Source organism: Epinephelus moara, chromosome 1 (assembly GCF_006386435.1).
Source record: "Epinephelus moara isolate mb chromosome 1, YSFRI_EMoa_1.0, whole genome shotgun sequence".
Lineage (NCBI taxonomy): Eukaryota > Metazoa > Chordata > Actinopteri > Perciformes > Serranidae > Epinephelus > Epinephelus moara.
The window spans coordinates 20,570,132-20,591,662 of record NC_065506.1 but is presented as its reverse complement, the minus strand read 5'-3'; the positions used below and the strand labels follow the sequence as shown (position 1 = coordinate 20,591,662).

General features: G+C 40.1%; 1 protein-coding gene across 2 annotated transcripts in view; it reads right to left on the bottom strand.

The window, feature by feature from the left end:
• smyd3 (SET and MYND domain containing 3) overlaps positions 1-20,773 on the bottom strand; it is a 106,101-nt gene extending 85,328 nt beyond the window's left edge. For both annotated transcript variants that reach the window (XM_050054571.1, XM_050054562.1), the window contains exon 1: positions 20,537-20,773. In XM_050054571.1, coding sequence (XP_049910528.1) covers positions 20,537-20,697 — 161 coding nt within the window. In that variant the 5' untranslated portion in view covers positions 20,698-20,773. The remainder of the gene's footprint in view (positions 1-20,536) is intronic.
• Positions 20,774-21,531: the final 758 nt, after the last annotated feature.

Below are 21,531 nucleotides of genomic sequence, written 5' to 3'. Positions count from 1 at the left end.
TACCTTTCACAATAAAAGCCCTAGACATAACTGCTACATCACTGCTACCAGAGGGAACATATACTGAGGCTGTGGTAATACTTCGTTTAATAATAATTTTAGTTCAAATTTTTCTCCAACCGCTTTGTCAAGTTTGTATTAAACATAATACCTTATTATCTCAATGAAATGTACTGAAACAACTGTATATGTGACACACAAAAAAAGTAAAATATGTTTGGCCTGTGGATTTTTTTTCCATCTACCAGTCCCATTGGCTGGTGAGTCAAAAAGTTATTTTCGGACTCTGCCTTCTTGCTGGAGGACCTGATGATACTTGTTGCTGCAGCTTATACTGACACATCAGTGGCTGAACGGTGATGATGTGTCGAGTAACATGATGTGGCTAATAAACTAGTGAAGTTCTATGTGAAAATACTCCCACACAGGGGAAGAGGCCTTTTTCTTTTTCACTAGTCCTGTGACGCTTAGCTGCCTGTTTCACCAATAGAGACTGACCTCTGGTGGTGCGTTCTGTGCACTACATCACCTCAATACAGCATCTCCGTATCAGTTTCAAAGAAAGAGAGGTGTCTATATTTTTGACGGTATTGAAAGTCATAACTTTGGAATTTCTAAATACCCTGGTAAACCGTAATATAAATATACAGATGTATGTAAGAAAACATCTTTCAAAATCTAATTTAATAACACTAATAATATGACAGAAAGGAGACAAGCTGAAATCAAATGGGCAATGTTGCGATTTGAAGGTCTACGCCTGTGCCCACTTCATGACAGGGATGTCTCATACAGCAGTCTTTTCAAGGCTTTTACCATGCATGTCCATACAGCTTGATTATCTCATTTTACATTGGCCCTGGTATTGTCTGTAGAATCTTCCAGATTTTCGGTCTCACAACTTTGATTCCATCTAATTAAACATGCTCATTTTGAAAGTCTCTGCAATTTACATGCAGTGCTAATGACTGGCAACACACCCTACATTCAATTTTGTGTGTGAAGGATTTTTCTGCATTATTAGTTTTATTCCAACACGAGAGCATAAGTGTAAGGGAGTCAGGGTTAGCAGCGGAGCCTGAGGATCGTTTGGCATGAGCTCATATACAGTACAAAGTCACCCTGTGTGATTTGTCATATGATTTGAGAGAGAGGGAGAGAAAGTGATAATATATTGCTAATTAAATCTGAGAATGGATGGTATTATGAGCTTACACACACAAAATGAGGTAATGGAGAACATGCTATGATGGATGTAAATAGATTAGCCTAGGGCTTATCGTACGGAATATGGGACATTTGATTAGATTGGACATACTTATGACTGCTGTTTATGACATTATGAGAACCTTAAAGGCAAAATCAGGCATATAATATGAACACACTCACTCACACGGTGTAGGTCTGATAGAAGGCTGTTGCCTGTTAATGTTAGCGTCTGAAGTTAAGTGTTTCCTTTGACTGTTTATCAGTGCGTGACCAGACTGGACTGTTGTATTTGGCCCGAAGCCTCCACAGGCGTCAACAAGTTTCCAAAACACACTCTTCTATCCTGTTATTTCTTCCTCACCCTCTTGTGTCTGTGATTTACCGCTTTCCTCTCCATCCTACTCCTCCCTAACGTCTTCTTACCCCCCTCATGTTAGGCTGCTGTGTCTTATTTGCGATGACCTTTCCAGCCTGAAACCCAACAGTTAAATTTATAGTTTTACCCTGGGATAGAGGCTCATGAAAACACAGCTATTCTTGTCACGTTGAGCCGTACCAGAAACAGAGAAGCCACCCACAGTTTAAGAAACACATGCCTGGAGTATGAGACACAAAGCAATAATAGCAGATAGGAGCAGGCCAGACTTAAACACAGCCAGGTTCTGTGCAGCTTCAACACATGGACTGAGAACATAACTCAGACACTTGGAGTTTGGTCACATCACAAGCTGCCAGGCGCAGGAAGTCCATCCATCTTACATGAATTCAGACAGGAAGACTGATGCTAAACACGACACCATTTTAAGTCCGATATTTGTTCCCTGCATCTGAACTTAGGAGGCAATTGCATGCTGAAAGAGCTGTACTGTGTTCATGAATTTCATAACAGGTACAGTATATTTCCATAATTTCCACATAGTAAAACCATCAAAATCTGCTCAAAATGAACAGAAATACTACTAATTTATTGGAACTGAATATCTTTAAATACTGTATATCAAGGAGCTGCTATTCTCAACCACCATAATGATGCTTGACTTTAACATGACTGTGGGGATCCATACTGAGGTAGTGTAAGTAATATGATGAAGCAAAAAGAGTTGAGAACAATGCAACATAACAAATAAGTCATTTTCAAAATACATTCAGTGAGGAGGAAAATCAATTATTCTAATAGGGTTTTCTAATGACTACATGGAGATATACATACTGTTTCAAACCATTCAACAATCAAAAACTCTCAAAGTAAGGACTTTGTTGTATATTATTTTGTACATAAATGTTAATAGTGTAATTATATGTTCATTTTCTCCAGTAGTGAAGGTGGACAGTTAGTTTTCTCTGTTCCTCTGTTCTAATTTACTAAAAGTTTCTGATGATCTATGCCACAAGGCAATAGAAATCTGATGATCTATGCCACAAGGCAATAGAAATTTGATTTTACAATACCCTTTATAGTAGGGAACCTAGCTTAGGCCATTGTGGGGAAAGTTGCAAATCAATGAGCAGGACAGTTTTATAGCAGTATTGAATGTACAGGACTTTTGCATCAATGTGATGAAGTAGCTTGATTTGCCAGGTATCTAATTCACAGGACTGGCCAATAACAGACATTTTCATGTGGTTATTTTATTTGTACTGTTTCTCAAATTGAGTCACAAGAAAATGTACTCTATCAAGATATGTGCATCAATACCACTGTCAGTGCTCATAGTAATAAAATATGGATGCAACGACTGATGTACTGAGAAGAGATATACACAAGTTTGGGCTGTGTTGAAAGACACAAAAATAAAACCATTCATTCACTCATTCACAGGAAGAAATATCAGGTATATCAGTTGGGGTTGGGTACCAAACTCCATACTTCCAAGGGTAGCAACTGAATTAAGTCAGTACTACCAAGCACCGATTCATGTTTAATCAATTGGTGCCAAATTTCGCCACCTGAGAGCTCAGTGTGTAGTGTGTGTAGTGTTTGGGTAGTGACTCTGTGATTAAGCAAGGGAGATGGTGGCTGCGCTCATTGCAGACAGGTGTTGGTGATCCAAGCAGAGGGAATAGTAGGGAGTGAGGCTGTCTAGTGGCAGTAAATGTAAATGTAATGCCAGTGAATAAACAGCGCAGCTGCTTAATACCCAAAAAGTTCCTGTGTCTTGCTTCAAAGCTGCTGGGCAAAAGTGATGGGGGAGTCTGAGGGATTACAAACCGGAGCAGAGTGTGCTGCTCTCTGGTTCTTTCAAGGGACAGCACACTCTGCTCCGCCTAGCTTCCAAAATGTTGCCTGGGTCCAGACCTTTGAATCTGCCCACTCTACGGAGTTTGTGTTGACTTATTAGTCTGGCATCATGACATAAAATAGCAGTTTTTTGGTTAATAGAAAAGAAACAACCAATGAGTACTGCAGGGGGACTCAATAAGCCAGTCAGCACCCCGGACAGGACAAGTGCCATTGTCAAGCTACTGTCAAGCATTGTCAAGTGGTGTGCCGAAACCAATGAGGAGTATTAGCAATGGCAAGTGCTGTAGACGAGACAGACGCCACTATCAAAGTTGTTCTAAATAGGGATGCATGATATTGGATTTTTTGCCGATATCCAATATGCCGATATGTAACAACTCATTTGACAGATAACCAATACCGACATCAATATATATACTTTTGTCCCTACCTCATTTTAGTGATCATCAAGCCTCTTCTGTAGTTGAATTACCATCATATTATGCATGTATACTTTTATCGTGATGGCCCACCAGTAGATGGACACATGAAATACAATACATTTCAATGTATGTAATATTCATTCATTGTGTAAAATAAGAAAAAGCATGCTGGTCAATTCAGACAGTTCATAAAGCCGATATTGGCCCATACTGATAACGTGCCAATATTATCATGCATCCCTAGATCTAAATCAAATCCCCCGCCCCACAGATATCAGTTAGTGTTGGGTCAATGACTGAAGATGTAGACGGAGTGTAACAATTTGACAGTTTTGTCTGGTATCAGGCAATGCTAAATGCAGATAAATATATTCATTCAGTGCCTTTTCATTGGGCATCAACCTCGTGTATTGTTGTATAAAAATGTGCTGGATAAAATAAAATGAGAATATGTATTTTGCGTGAGACGTGAGTAAAAAACATGTCTGATATGCTGCAATCTAGACACAGAGGGCAATGGTGAGCTGAAACTTGACGCAAGCAACGTTCGCTGCAATATTTATCATACATAATGCAATGCTGGCCAGGGCAACATGTCTAACCTGAGAAAAAATTCACATGTTCTAAATAAATAACAATGTGGAAATTAAGGACTTAATTTATAAAAATGAAGTGACATTTTTATCATAACAGAGAGAATAAGGTATAGTAAAAGGTACCAGTGAGGTGGGTACCAGCACTGAATTCCAGGTACCAGTATCCAGTCAAATGTGAATGATGACCAACCCTTGTTCATGTAGTAGTTACTCTGCCACATGAATTAATACGCAGTTGCACCAGCTGTTGTTATGGTGACCGCCTCCATGCTGATACTCTCTCAGCATTTCCAAGGCATCCACTCAAACACACACACATCATTGTATAGATACCGGTCACATGACTCAGGTATTCCAGCAGGACTGCAGAGGTAATATCTTGGCTGAACATAATTGAATATCTCCTCTCAGTAAAGGTTGTATGACTCATGAAAACAAATATTTTTGCACTTTTCTCATTGCATGGGCGAGAATGGGACAGCAGCAATGTGACCCACTGATGTTGACTATTGGCATTGGATTACTGGATTTCAAGGCCATCTGAGACCTCAAACTATAGCTCCATAACAACAAGAACACATTTTATATAGTAACATCTTGTAGTAGTTCAAAAGCTAAGCCAAATGTGCTTTCAACTGTTTTTTCCTGAATCCAAAAGACAAACAGTAAGCAAACACCTACACACTTACTATACATTTCACACACACACACACACACACACACACACACACACACACACACACACACACACACACACACACACTGTTCTGGCCTCTAGGCCATAACCAACAAGAGATCAGAACATACGCTGCCACATACTGTACATGACATACAGTGGGATACACACACTGACTTAGTGTAGTCCAAATATAGCTGTGGACAATAACAACACAGCAAGACGGATCAAAATAATCGGGAAAAGACGGCAGGAAAGATATGAATTTCTTCAGTCTTCCATGGTTCATTAGTATGCAACAGAAAATTACTTTCTTGTTTAATAAAAATACTAATTTTCATAAAGAACATAATTTCTCCCAAGAAACACAGCTGTCTCATCTTCAGCCATGTTATCTTATTATGTTCCCTCTCCCCCCCCCCCCCCATCACCACCCTATCTCTCTTCATCCCTTTCTTTCCCTCTGACTTTCTCCCCGCTGCCTTTTTTCTGCCCTTCTTCTCCCACTGAGTCAGATGTTGTGTGAAGCGATGGTCGTCTGAATGGCAGGTCCATGGTTGGACTGCGGGCACAGAAGGAAAACTCATGAATAACATTAGATGGGCCTCATTAGGAACATGCAGAAGGCTGAATTAAAAAAAGACGCATCCTCTCTCTGTAGCCCCTCCACTTCCTTTCAATGTCATACTCTTTCAATTTATTCTTTTCCCTCTTTTTCCACTTCAACATAGTCATTAGGTCATTTTGACTTTCATTTCTCCTTCTATCACTCTTTAAATCCTACACTCTTGAAATGTCTTGATTACAAATCAAAAAGCAACAATTTGGATAATTAATTAACTGTTTAACTTGTATGGCAAATATGGCAAACATTTCCTGGTTCGGGGCAACCTCTAGCTTAACCTCCTATATACGCTGACGACGCCCATAAAATATCTTAAAAAATATTTGCTGGTTCCAGCCTCTCAAATATTAGGACTTGCTGCTTTTTTCTGTATTTTTCAGTGGAATATTGCTGAGTTTTTTACTTTTGTTCTGACAAAATATTTGGTTTTAGAAAGATTAAATTTTCACTTATTTTTTCTTTTTTTTACATTTTATAGACTAATGCTGTGCTCACATGGAATCAGGGAGATGGTAGACAACAAACTGGAGATCACGTTAGTGGACAACAGCATGGCGGTAAAATCAGGAGAAGCCAGGGGAGAATACCGGCAACGTAGACAGCATTGCCAGTAACAGTAGACGACATTACCATTCAGAGTTAAAATATTTTAACTTTTTGCCGTGACGGAATTTACAACCAATTTTTATGTAGTTCCCCCACACAAGGAACGAATACACAGGGGGTCTGGATAATTACTGGACATACTGGAAAAATTACATAAAACAATAAACACATTTATTTAAAACATATTTATCCCATTCTTTGTAAACAATACAGTGCCACCATTGCCAAATATTGTCATGCATGTTTTGTTTTACCATCCTGCCAATCTGTTGGACTGTTTGTTTTTCCAATGCCATCCAGAAGGTGTTTTCTGTCTGCCTGATTCCACTTGAACACCATGTAAAAAAACTACACATTAATCAATGTAGCTGTTAGTTAGTTAGTAGTCGCCTTAATCAAGATCCCTATAATTATTACAATCACAATCTACGGCCATGACATGGAGCTCCTTGTTTAATTGCAAAGTACATGAATCTCTTTTTTTTATTGTAGAGAAACCTTGTTGCTTTAACTTCATTTCACATTAGTTTTTATTTTTTAATAATCATGAAACAATGTTTATGAATAAATAAATAATAAATAAATTGATGTTTCATTACTTCGAACTATCTAAATTATATTTTTTTATATGGGTACATAGTATAGTATCGTATAGTATCGTACCATATAATATAGTATGTTTACTGTGCCTGTATTTTTTTTCTGTCTTGATTCTCCTATAAACAACAGCAGTATGTTTTTTTAACGTGCAAATGAGCCACTCCTTAAGGTGTGCAAAATGTCAGACATGCAGTCATCAACCACTCCTGAGAGGGTGTTTTTTTTAAAGATAAAGGCCTTGTGCAGGGACACGTAATATGACTGAAAGGAGAAAGGAAATCATGAAGACAGACAAAAAGAGAAAAACAAGAATACAGGACATAAAAACTGTCACCAGGCAGTAGGGGAAGTGACTGAAAGACTTTGTATTTTGCACATTGATATGCAAGACCATAGATGTGTGCACCCACAAGTGTGTATATGTGGTCAATTTTGTTAAGTCTATGCTATCAGACACCTAATTAGGCCTACCTCAGCATGTCTCCGTCTCTGTCGATGTCTGTGTGTGTGTGTGTGTAGTATGGTAATTAATTTCCCATGAGTATTGGCTGTTGTGCCACAGCCATGAGATTTAGTTCTGTGTTCATGTGTGTGTCTGTCTGTGTGTGTGTGTTTGTGTATGTTAATAATTACAGGGGTCCTCTTTTCTGGGCTGTCCGGTTGTGCCTGAGTGAATTTTCTCATTTCCAGGCTGAGTGGCCAACACAGCATGGTACGACTCACTCCCACATGACAGGTAATGGTGTGCGAGTATATGTATAGTAAATTACTGACAAATATTAACATAAATCAACAGCCACATTCCTGATGCCTTTGAAACGATTGAAGGGTGCTAGAAAACTACAACTGCACTTTTCACAGGCTAACTCTGAGCCTGCCTGGTCTGCTAGAGCTTCTTGTTTGTTGATCTTGAAGAAAACTGCTTGACAACTTGGCAAACACCAGCACAATCTCTCTCTGCCACCACTGTTAGTGTAGTGCATCACAAGGTACTTGTGAGTTAGTGTAAAGCAACATGAGCACTCTACAAATGAGCTTCCTGAAGGGAACCTACTGCCATCTAGTGTTGCAGCTGTGCTACAATAGCCCATCTACACATAGCTGAACCACTCAGTAGGCTGCAGGCATCCACAACACAGCAACACTGACACATCAGCACATGAGTTTAGTGTAGATGGGTGACTGGCATGTAAAGCACTCCTGTGTGTGTGTGTGTGTGTGTGTGTGTGTGTGTGTGTGTGTGTGTGTGTGTGTGTGTGTGTGTGTGTGTGTGNACATACATACATACATACATACATACATACATACATGCACACAAAATATGGCCTCAAGGGAACATCTTTCCTTGACAAGAATTGTATGGCCTCAAGGGAACATCTTTCCTTGACAAGAATTGTATTTTCTGCACTGCCCTAAGATCCTTTAAGAAAGCATTTGGTTCTCCACTGTAGGTTTGGTCACTTCTTTGGTGATTAACTAAGCTTTTAAAGAGTAAAATTCTACTAATTCTATATAGAAAATTCAAGCATAAAATAGATATAAGTAAGTAAGTAAGTAAAATGTATTTGTATAGCACTTCTCACAGAGAGGACTCACAAAGTGCTTCACAGGATTAAAATACAAACAAGAATACATACATACAAGCATACAGATCACATACAGAGACACAAAAATGAAACAGTTGTTGCAAAACTAAATCACTTAAGACAAGTTAAAGAATGCCTGCCTATACAGATAGGTTTTAAGATGCTTCTTAAAGATATCAACCGATGCTGCGGCTCTCAATATATATATAATAATCAAGTAAAATTAGGATGATACGAAAGCTGATACAGCCTACAGATGTACACAAATGGCAAAACCAGAGAGCAGAAAATGGGTTAGGATGGACATTATAAAAAAAATGACGTTATATTCTATGTTATTCCGGAGTATACATGTAGGGACGATATTTGCTTTGCAGCTTTTTGGTTTTTGGTTGGTAGGACATATAAAACAACTTCATGTTTACGTTTTGGAGATCAATATGCATTGGAGCTCTTCCATGCAGTGTACAGAAGGTGATTACAAAAGTTTTAAAAGCTATCTGAAAACATACTAGAACCTGGTGTAAAGACAATAAACCAGGAGAAATATGAGCAGATGTAGTTTGATCTCAGTTAAAAGCCTGAATATGAAATTTAAAAAAACAGAATTTAAATTTGACTGAGTAAAAAGAAGATTAATCATCGGAGCAGGGTGTCTTAAAAGCATGGATAACTTTCTTGGTGTCCTAGAAGTAAGCAGCAGATCTGAACTTTGATATGTTTCTGAGATAAAAGACGCACAGCTGAGCCAGTTTTCTGATTGCTGACTAAAATGCAAACAAGAATCCATAAAAATCCTAAACTCAGAAATACAGGCGGTAGAGCCAAGTGAATGTCACAAAAGTTCAGGATTGGCCTTACAACCAATAATTAGATTTTCTGTCTTATCAATATCAACTGAAGGCAGAAACCTCATCCAGACAAGTCAGGGACATCAGCGGTTCATATCTTTCCCGAATGAGTAAATTAAAGACAGAAATCATATGGTAATAATTTTATCTCAGACGTCATTCATAAAACTAAGCCTTTCTACACAGGGCTTAAATTATGTTTTAGCTTTCTGCCTTTGGGTCTGAGAGAGACATGAGCATTTATGAATAACAGATGCACGGCCAGATCAGTGGAATAATCCACAGGGAGCCTTTTAGTTTTATCCAGATTCCTTCTGGGAACAAACACACACATCATCATTTAAGGTTCAACACTTGATGGCAGAATAGCGACTTCCATTAATTGTTACACTAAGCCGAACATAAATTTTCTATAAAGACGTGGTCCTCACAACTGGAGTTAGAAATGATACATGCAGGCATTTGGCTTGATGAATACCAAACATTTACAGACATGGGGAGGCGTGTTCCCAGTTTACAGCAAATCACTTGGTTTGCAAATGATACAGCTGTGTGTGTGTGTGTGTGTGTGTGTGCGTGTGTGTGTTTTACCAACACCAAGTTGTTTTGAGACACCTGGGTATCTAACTGCAGACGGCAGAGAAAACTAGAGGGAGAAGGAGAACAGAGGGGAGGGGGAGGAGGAGGAGGAGGAGGAGGAGGAGGAGGAGGAGAGAGAAGCAGATGCGAGCAAAATAATCTACATCAGGAATGAGGCAAAGAGAGAGCAGAGGCAGGTGGGACAAAAAATATATCTGAGCGATGAGGGATGAGGATATTGTGGAGGAGACGGGTGAGGGAAAATGTAGAATGAGAAGAGAAGAATAGCAGATGGGAAGAAAAACTGTGGAAAGAGGGGAGGAAGACACAGACGTCAGAAGCAGCAGATGGGAGTATAAATCCAGAGGAGGGAACAAGGTAAAGGAGGAGGAGAGTTGACTCGCTTTTTGAACTATTTCCCTCCTCTCATCTGCTCTAGCTCCTCTTTCTGTCGGTTCATCTAACTGCATCTAAAGTAGTAATCTGTATGCTTCATATACCACTGCATCCATACACCCTTATCAGTGCGTGCGCGTGTGTGTGTATGTGTGTGTGTGTATGCAAGTTAGAAAAGGGGGAAAAAAGGTGTATGCATAAGCAAGAGATGAAATATGTGGAAAAGGAGTGTGTGAGGATAAGAGAGACGGGGTAGAGGTTTGACGAAGTTTGTGGCAGAAGATAAAGAGACAGAATGAACTGAGAAAAGAACTGTAATTGTGCACAATGCAGTGTGAATGTGAAAAATACGCTGAAAATATGCCCTTGAGTGTGTGAACAAACACTGAAGATGTCCGTTAAGAAAAAATGCAAAACAAATTTTAGATATGAAATCAATGAAAAGATGACGACAGGCAAGACCTGACACTATTGTAGGTGCAAATTAGGGCTGCCCCCCGAAACCAGAGATTCAAATCATCAGTTCGATACCCCTCAGTTGACTGAGATTCCTTCAAGTCAAGCAGTCTGTTTTGTTTTGAACAGTGAGTGTACTTCTGGGGACGTTTTGGTAGCCAGATTTAGCTGCAGAGTGACCGCTCCTTGCTCTCACGCTGCTCCTCAGGACAGGCAGCTGTGGACCCAGACCCAGGGCGAGTCTCCGTGAGACTGAAGCAGCTGTCCCAGTGCAAGAGAGGCTTTGCTCAGGCAGGCTACCTGATAACGTTATCATCTGCCTTCTGCTTAGAAGAGGTGAATTTACAGCTCACAGTAACTTAATAGCACACAGTTTCTGGCTTTTGTTTGATATCCAGTGTTGGCAAAAAAATGTTGTTGCACATTTCCAATTTCCAACACATTCAGCATAGTTAGCACTCATTAGCTAGGCAGGCTTGTTTATTGTAGACCGTTTCAAATTTGACTACATAAATATTTTAAATGTGTCCCTTTGTATTTCCTCTTTAAATGTTTGTTAACGCAGTAGCTGACAGGAAGTAAACAGGGACAAAAGCTGTTGCCCTAGCAACAGTACAGCAATAAAACGCTCTACTTTACGTGAATGTCCCTGTCACCTTAAACGTTCTGCCGAACCCCGTTCAAACTCTCAAACTGTACATGAGTTGTATTGAACAGGGATATCTGATTTGACTGACAGAATTCGGAGTTGGGTCCAGCCCTAAACTGCTTTTGTACCGGATGCTGATACAACCTTTACTAGTGCTGTCCAATGTTGACGACTCTTTGGCTGACAGCAGATCAGCAGTATGAAAGACCCTCTGTGTTAAGCTAGGATTTTATCACCATGACAGTCTTTTTATTTTCTTGACTGGGGACCTCAGAACTGCATCTCTGCTTTTTGTAGACGATGTGGTTCTGTTGGCTTCATCACACAGTGACCTCCAGCATGCACTGGGGTGGTTAGCAGCCAAGTGTGAAGCGGTCGGGATGAGAGTCAGCACCTCCAAATCGGAAGCAATGGTGTTCTGCCAGAAACCGGTGGATTGCCCTCTCCGGGTTGGGGGAGAGTTACTGCCTCAAGCAAGGGAGTTCGAGTATCTTGGGGATCTTGTTCACGAGTGAGGGAGAATAGAGCGTGAGATGGATCGGCGGTTTGGTGCGGCTTCTGCAGTGATGCAGGCGCTGCGCTGGCCCGTCGTGGTGAAGAGGGAGCCGAGTCGGAAGGCGAAGATTTCGATTTACTGGTCCATCTATGTTCCAACCCTCACCTATGGTCATGAACTCTGGGTAGTGACCGAAAGAATGAGATCACGGATACAAGCGGCCAAAATGAGTTTCCTCAGAAGGGTGGCTGGGCTCAGCCTTAGAGATAGGGTAAGGAGCTCAGGCATTCAGAGGGAGCTTGGAGTAGAGCCACTGCTTCTTCCCGTCAAAGGGAGCCAGTTGAGGTGGTTTGGGCATCTGATCAGGATGCCTCCTGGGCACCTACAGGTAGAGGTGTTCCAGGCACATCCAACTGGTAGAAGGCCCCATCAGACCTAGAACATGCTGGAGGGATTATATAGCTTGTCTGGCCTGGGATCGCCTCAGGATCCCCCAAGAGGAGTTGGAAAGTGTTGCTGGGGAGAGGGACGTCTGGAGTACTTAGCCCGCTGCCCCTGCAACCTGGCCTCTGATAAGCAGGTGAAAATGGATGGATTAATGGAAGGAGATGATATAAAAAGGCATTAAAACATGAGCACAGGTTAAACATGAGACTCATGCAGGTAACAGGAATAGAATGTGGGGCGGCTGCTCAGCATGTGCACTGGACTGTACAGTAATAGCTAAAAAAATATTTTTTAAATGGTTAGAGTGTACATCACTAGCTAGCTACAGCTACAGCAACGTTGGTACATTGTCTGTGACTGCACCAAAAATCCATATATTAAATACATGTGAATAACATGCACTGAAAACAGGTTTTGAGTTCACCCTGGAGAAAATAGCTGTGACATAATCTTAGTCTCTGTGCATTTATCTGTGCACTGATCTCAAATACTGACGAGAAAAACTAATTAAAGTTGCATCTCACCCCTCTGTTCTAAATTCTTCAACATTACAAGCGACATACTTTTCCAGATTGGCTCAAAAGGCAGTGTCATGATGATGTGTGAGGTTTGCCTCATCCGCTGGTGCCTTGTTTTGTACTTTGTGTTGTGTTTATACAAGTTTAGCTTTCTTCTAACAGGCATTTACATCCAGCCGAAATTAGAACAAAACTCTCGAGTCAACCATCTGTCAATATTTCTTATGTTCTTTTGAAATAATGAAGACCCCTTGGAAATTGGTTCATCCAACTTTCAATCAAAAGTTTCTCGCTATAAATAAGACAAAAGTGTTAGATGTTTTGTTTTTGTTGTTTGCACTGTTCGGCTGTTTGTGTGCGTGTGTGTGTTTGTGTGTGTGTGTGTGTGTGTGTGTGTGTGTGTGTGTGTGCGTGCGCACGCGCTCATGTGTGTTTATCTGTGTGGTCCAAAGAGACATTGAGTGAGAGATTGGTGTCAAATAAAAAGACTTCATCTGACAGAGATAATGTTGCCTTGCTTGTGATGCCTAACACAGTCACACACAGTAACGACCTGACAGCGGAGAGAAACACATCTGAGTTCTTCTTTGGTCTGTCAAAACCAGAGAAAAACCCATCAAAGCCTGTGCTTGTGAGTGTGTGTGTGTATGTGAGTGTGTTTGATGTGTTATCTGTCCAACAGAGACTGTGTGTTGTCTACCTCCATCTATCTCTGGAACTTCTTCTCATAGTTTCAATGCAAATATGTAACTGTCACTGGGACTAGGATTCAGTCTCTTGGGTTCTGTGCAAACATTTTCCACTGAAACAGTTTGCAAACTCCGAGTTAATCAATGACTCTTATCTGAATTGTAAAAAGAACAAGCTTAGACTTCATTTTTGCTTTGCAAGGCTCAGTGTTACTGCTTGATGATGGAAAACAACACAGCGTCTTGATACATTTCCTTCCCTGTGTTGTTGTGCAACTTACCAATCATAACCAGTAGCTAAGAGACAACGATGAAGGCAGAGCAAGAATACAGTCCTCCCAACACAGTCCTTGTTCTCTCCAGCTGCTCTGATATACAGTTTGTAACATGTTTTTATGTTGGGTATATTTACATGCACACTAATATTCCGCTATTATTCAGAATATGACAATATTACAAATGTGATATGTCACGTTAACAGCATATTCCATCTGGATATTCTATAATAGGCCCTCTTCCAAATTTTCAGATTTAGACGTAGGATGTGCTGATATTCAGGCTGTATGAGCTTGTTTTGGACATGTATACAACGCATTCGGAATATGTATTTCAGCTGGGATTTTTACCACAGTTTGCGACACATAGCCTCTTGTCTGTTGATGGTCAGCTCTGTGCGTCGTCATGGATACCTTGTACACAAACCAACTTGCCAACAGTTTGCAAGGCTGTGAGGTTGAGATGCATATCCAAAAGACAAAAGAAAAGCTCTCGTCTATGGTCAGAAGGAGAAACACACCTACTTTTAAGCATCATGAAAGACTTAAATATGAACCATAGACTGAATAATAAAAGGTGGACGACATGACAGCTCTCCAAAAGTGAAGCCAAAACATCTCGATCGCCCCCTGGTGGCTGGCTGCAGTACAGGTCATAAACCCTGCCCCAAAACTAAAAGATCAAAGTACATGTCAAATATATTTTTCGGATTTATGTCATTTTAGGTAGTTCATATCACGCTGGCTGGCTCCAAAAGACATCACCAGTGCAAGATGGCAGCGGCCATATTCAGGATACTCTGGCTTCCTTTTTGTACAGTGGAGCTAAGTGGAGATGTGTCGTCCATCTTCATATACAGTCTATTATATGAACAGGTTTTTAGATATGCACAAATATTGCAACGCCTACCTTTTCAAAAAGGTGGATGAAGGAATGGAAGAGGAAGGCTGTGTTCGCATGGCCAAACAAGAGTCACCAGTGGAAAACGTTGAAAAAAAAACTGCTGTTCCACTGTTCAATATTCTGTAGCATGTTAGCTGCATATTAATGAGAACATTGATAGAATTTTAATTTTTATGTAAACAACTTAGTAGGAATTCTGTTTTTTTTTTGGAATAAGGGAAAAAAATGTGCATGTAAACATAGTCAATGATGCCTAAACCTCACAGTGAGCTTAGTATGTTTTCATAGGAACATTGTGGGCTGACGCCTCTGTGACCACATGTCCTGCCGGGGGCCACAAACTAATTTTACATCAGCCTAAAACTAGCATGTGAGATCATCATACAGGTGGGCAGTACAACACAATTAACATGGTTAGATGTTAACATACATACATTTATGACACCGGGCTCCAAAGACATGACACATCCACTAAAAGCAATTTACGGCTGATTAACTTCACACAGACTTCAGGGATACACACTAGAGATTGTTGATTGGTAACACGTTTTCTAATGAATAAGGAAGCATTGCAGAAGCATTTCAAATACTGCTTTACTTTGCATTTCTTTTGAAAATGGCAAGAAATTCTACTCTGACTATAAAAATATTTTCCCTTTTTTTGCAGTCTTTGTTCCTCTATTATCTCTTCTCACCCCCCTGCGCTCTCTGAGTCTGAGAACCTCTAATAGCTGTTTGTTTGTTGACCCTATGGCGATTTGAATCCTGCTGAGGTGTGTGTGTGTGTGTGTGTGTGTGTGTGTGTGTGTGTGTGTGTGTGTGTGCGTGTGTTCTCCTTCAGCGTTTATCAGTCATTACTTACATACAGCCTTCAAGGCCTGTAATTAACCTCAGCTTTGATGCCCCCCCCACCTGCTCATTTCCTGCACACACAGGCACACACACACACACGCACCAAAAACACATGTATTCAAACACACAGTACACTCTCTGTTCTTGAGATACAGGGACAAAAATACATCCGCACACACATTCTTCGACACACAGTCATGCTGTGAGACTAATTGTGCTTTAGTGAGAACAGGAAAATGCACTTCACATCTCTGAGACCAATCTCTTTGTCTTGAGCTGCTTGTGTGTGTGTGTGTGTGTGTGTGTGTGTGTGTGTGTGTGTGTGTGCATGTACATGTGTTCAAGTCAAATGTTTTACAACTGTTTCTGTGGCACCAACAGAACTTACAGCTCTCCCACTGATATCAAATCAATAAAAGATGTGCAAAGACACTCTGACACTCAGGCTGATGAGCATTGGCCACAAGGCAAGCAGATGTAGCCATGACACTTACTCAGTGCCTCAAAAACATGATCACATTCTGCACAACATGGCCTGTCTTATTCCACACACATGCACACACACACACACACACACACACACTTGCCTCTTTTTACCCCAAGCACTTAAAAAATAATGGAATTTGGTGGAGGCACAAACGCTCTAATTTATTATTGATTTCTGTTATTATAAGCCTATCTTCCTGTGTGAGAGGGTGTCGATGTTTTTTTAAGATACTGAATAAATGTCAAGTTACAATGTTAAGGCTTGTAGCCAACAGTCCTAAAACTGAGTGTGAGAGGTATTTCAGTCTGGACCAAAGTGGTAGACAGACAGACAGACAGACAGATAGACAGAGCCATTCCTCAAACCCTGATGGCTGAATATGAATTGTAACAATGTCACGTTAGAATCAGACAGACTGAGGCAACTAAACAACCAAACAACAGCTTGGAGTTATCAGCTGAACCTATGGGCAGCTCCATATTCATAATGTTTGAGAAACTTTTAAAAACCATGTCAGCACAACAAAGGGCATTATGACAACCTGGCATTGTAGGAACTTAAAATAGGGCTGGCCGATACGGAGAAAATTAAACACCACAATATTTTTTACCAGTGCCTTGATATCGATATTGTGACAATATTGTAGGGTTGGCTATTGGTGCTTTCATAAAATATATACATAATGACGTTTTTGATAAATTATCATTGGTAATGTGGATATACAGTAATGACTACGTCAATAAAGGCAAATAATAGAACAGCTGTAACAGTCTAAGTTCAGAAAATTACATCACATTACTGCAATGCAGCCTTTAAAAAAACAGAAAAGACAACACTTACCATTATTAAAATATTGTCTTATAATATTGATAAATATTGATATATTGCCCAGCCCTAACAAAAAAAAACAGTCAGTAATGGGAGTATATGAAAGATTTTTGCCTACATAATATTCAAGACTATTTCAGACCCACAGATTCATTCATGTCATACACAATTACACATGCAAATCCAAGTACACATCTGATACATACTCATCTTGCCTCACACTATAATGACTGACAGTCTGTGCATGGAGCAGCTGGAGGAATAAATTCAAATTACATAGAATAAACAATACTGCCCTGCTGTTACTTCATGTAGCAGCAATTCTCCACATTTACATCCCTGCAGGGCATTTGTTAGCTATTCTTTAGCCAAACAAAGTGACTGGGCTTACGTTGCAGTGATTGAGAGAGGAAACGCACACACAGCAGCTAGCATAGTCTTCTACTGCTGTCCACAAAGCTGAGGGTGAAGCATGTTTCTCAGGGGGACTTGGACGGTTGAGGGTAAATAATTAATAACTTCATCATCAGTGGAATGAGTGGATGTTCTTCAGAGCTACATGGACTGAGTACTGACCAGGGATGCTGTTGAATTACTACAGACTGTACTTTGGTTACGAAGACATGTTGTTTGCCCACAGAAACAGTAATGCAATAGAAACCCAGTGAAGGGGTTATTATTTTTATTCCGTGTAGTCTTTACAGCTCTGTTTACCCAGCAGTGTGCCAAATGGCATAAGTGTCTTAATGTGCGCTTGTTTTTTGTTTGTTTTTTTAATTCATCTACCCAGTACATAATCTGCTCCAACATAATGTATATGCACTAACGACCAACAAAACATGTACATACACATGCAGTAAACATAAACACAATGAGCTATCCTAAGGGAATATGCTTGCTTTTGAATACGACCACCAAAGCTCAGTTTCCATTCAGGTTTTCACGCCAGCCAACTTAGTGTGAAGCCCATCTACTACGAGCAGCATCAGAAAAACACTAATTTGAAATGTATAACTGCTTTATTCAGTGTTTTTACCTGTTTCAATCACCAGGTCTGTTTGTTTCGGACAGAAAGAGACCTCTGCAGATAATTCGACTCCCTGTGAAAACCTCCTGAACAATGAACACTGAGGGAATTCTGACCAGGTGTTTCAGCTGGTTGCTAGAAGCCACTAAATCCCCTTAAATCTTACGCACTTAACCTTCAATTTAAGCTGTTTGAGCACAAGTGAGAAGCACAAAACATTATCACATCTATAATCTATAATACATAGAAATCTCACATATGAATATATTCTCTCTTTAATGCCCTATCTGTGTCTCTCTTTCTGTTTTCTCATTGCAAATCCCAGTTTCGGGATCCTCACCTTCACTTTGTCTCATTAACATTCATCCTCTTTAATTTCTTCTCTCTATCCTGTGCCTTAAAGTACAGATCAAGGGGTGTGTTTTTGCCGAACCTTCAAAATTTTCTACAGCCCTGACTAATAGTCCAAGTGTTCACAGAAGGCACACCACACTGCACGAAACTACACAGTGTAAGGAGTGATGGGATGATCCTTTCTTAATGAGTAAGAGGAGACATTAAAGAGTGAGCAGCTGCTGCTGAACTGATCAGGCTTTCTAATAAATTTTACCTTCATATGGAAATCAAAACTGGACATGAACTAGCGTACATCTCCTCCTTCTCCTAGAGGCTATCTCCATTAACTGCTCTCATTAATCATCTTCCACTTGCTTCAGAGGCTCATATACATACTGTATATATCCCACAATAATTCACCCTTCATTCACCTTGGAGTTTCCGCAACAGAAATCAGCGCATACTCTGTTACTGTCCTTACCAGTCTCATTGAATTCACATACATGTGTTTAGCTTGATGAAGTGGGTTTGGCTACGGTAGAGGAAGCCGCAGTGCTGCTATTAAGCATCCAGCTGGACAAATATCACAAGCAAATGAGATGAAACAGAGGACGAATCATCTCATCAATACAGAAAATGGCTATGCAGTACATCACTGCTACAAGAAGGATGAAGTCAATTAAGAAACAGTTTACAGATAAATAACCACACAAGAACGAACATCTGAAATGATCCAACAAAATAAATGCCGGACAAATAATGTTACTTTATATTCCAATGATATCACATCAAAAATATATGAAAAATGTTTTTTTTTTTTAAACAAATACTCCCAGAATGAGGTCCTTATCAGTGGTTTGAGGAATTGCATTAAAGCTACAGCTGGTAACTTTTTTATAAAAAATAACTATTGCTAATAACATATTTGCTGAAACTGTCTCTATATCCAGACAGTAGTACATGAGACAGATAATATGTTGAACTGGGCAGTGCTGATCAAATATGAATCAAGATTCTGTTGCCTGTGTCTCGTCTCAAAGGTTTTCGGAAACATAATTTAGTGTACTTTAGTGTAAAACCAAGCACTGCCCACCTGCCAGAATAAAGTGACTTTTCTAGGCTCCCCTCAACCCCAGACTAAAATGTTAAGTGTTTATTTTTTTTTTTTTTTCTTAATACATGTGTATTTTTTTTAAATACATGTGTTTGGGAAGCAGTGAGCATACTACTTCACAAGTTGTGTCTAAGTTAATAAACCCATGTTTTGATATAGTTTTGCTGTTGTTAAATGTGGTCCCCCAGTCAATCAATATGTTCACTGTTTTCCGTGGAGGCATGCGAGGAAAAAAAAGCTTTCCTTATGAATTCAAGGTAACATGACATGACTGACATACAAATGGTCATTTTGTGGGTGAAGTATGTCTTCAAGGCCTATATCAGTCAATACTGTGTTTTAATTAGTCATGCATAATCCCATGCACCCACACAATGTTACAGTTAAATCACCATAATCCAACAACCACACAGTGAACCTGTTTTGGCCTTGCACCCAGCCCTTCTACATAAATATTACCTAAATAGAGCATGAATTGTTTTCTAAGCAATCTCCACATTCATACCGATGACAGTCAATTTCACTGAGAGCTGCTTTTCACCACAATAAGCCTGACACCCGTGTCTGGACAGAAACACTGTTCACACTGAGGTCTGCAGGCCTTTATCATATTTACAAGTGCAACAGTGTGTAAGCTCTACAGCTGACAGTTGTAAAGCCTGCCACCTCTGAAACCATGAAGGAGCAATGCTGCCATCTAGTGACGAAGAATTGAGTTGCATGTACCAATGTGCATTTTAGGTGGCTTGCAATGAAATACCACCACAACTCTATATAAACTCATTAGCTGGAGGAAACACACACACAGTCAACCACACACCTATACCAGACTATAAAGAGCATGGTGCACATTCAAACTGACAGAGAATGAAGAGCGAAAATATCAAACAACGTGAGTGTGGTGTGAATTATATATATGTTATCAACTCAAACATGAGCCAAACATGTCCGTATTCACCACACTACCTTCAGTCCACCTCCCTCACTGTAGCCAAACGTACGCTGAATATTAAACTACCAAGAGCTTTTTCTTTTGACAGCAGGATGCTGATGAGTATCGCCTGTCTCACCGTGTGAAGCAGTGGTGGCAGACATCTCTGGCCAGTTTGCCGGACACACAGCAGGCCAGCGGCTCGGCGGAGTACACCAGCTCTCCCTTCTTGATCCTGGCTGTTGCGCGCAGACCGTTGCCTTTACCCGGACTGACAAAACGCTCCAGCTTCGGTGCCATGTTCGGTTTTCCCTCCTCATGAACCGAATAGTGTTTACATCCGTATGCACAATCTGTGCGTCATGCCGTCACACGTGCGCACGATTGTCATTTTCGTTTTTTTTTGGTTAGCGACGGCTTGACCCGCCCTACTCTCCCCCTGGTTGGCTAGTACTAGTTGCCTTCGTTGTTGGATTGGTTAGAGTTGAGTAAGAATCTCAGGGGAAGCCAATCAGAGACAGAGTAAGGCAGAGTGGGGCGGGTCCCTCTCTAAAGCATGTTAGTTGATGTTAAATGAGCTTTTGTATAGATGCCTGTGGTCAACACAAGCTTGGGATATTTTCACGTATTGTTCTACGACATAAATGCGTCATTGAGTGTTTATGTGTCTTAAAAAACGCAGTTGCTAAAAAGTTGCTTAACGAAACTACAAAACGTCATCATGCCGAACACGTCTTTACAGCCTCATTGTACTGGTGACGTTAGGTCATGCGACGGTGGTGTAGTTCGTTCAGGTTAGCTTTTTACTTCTGACAATTGTATTAATACTTAAAAAATATTTTAAAAAGTCGTCATCCCTTGTAAAGATTATCATGCTGAAAAAAACATGTAAATATCATAAACATTTGTTCAACACAGATCTTATTTTCTTTAATAATCCACAATTTAATGGAAAATCCTGTTGGCTGTTGACCAGAAGACCTAACATTACTCATTAAATAATTTAGACAGTTTTAAGCGTAGATTTGCAATATAATAAATCAAATCTTAACAGAAAATCTATCCCACTGCATTTATTGAATATTTTAAAGCGAATACCGATCCAGGATTCATCTCTGTTTTATAAAAAATGTT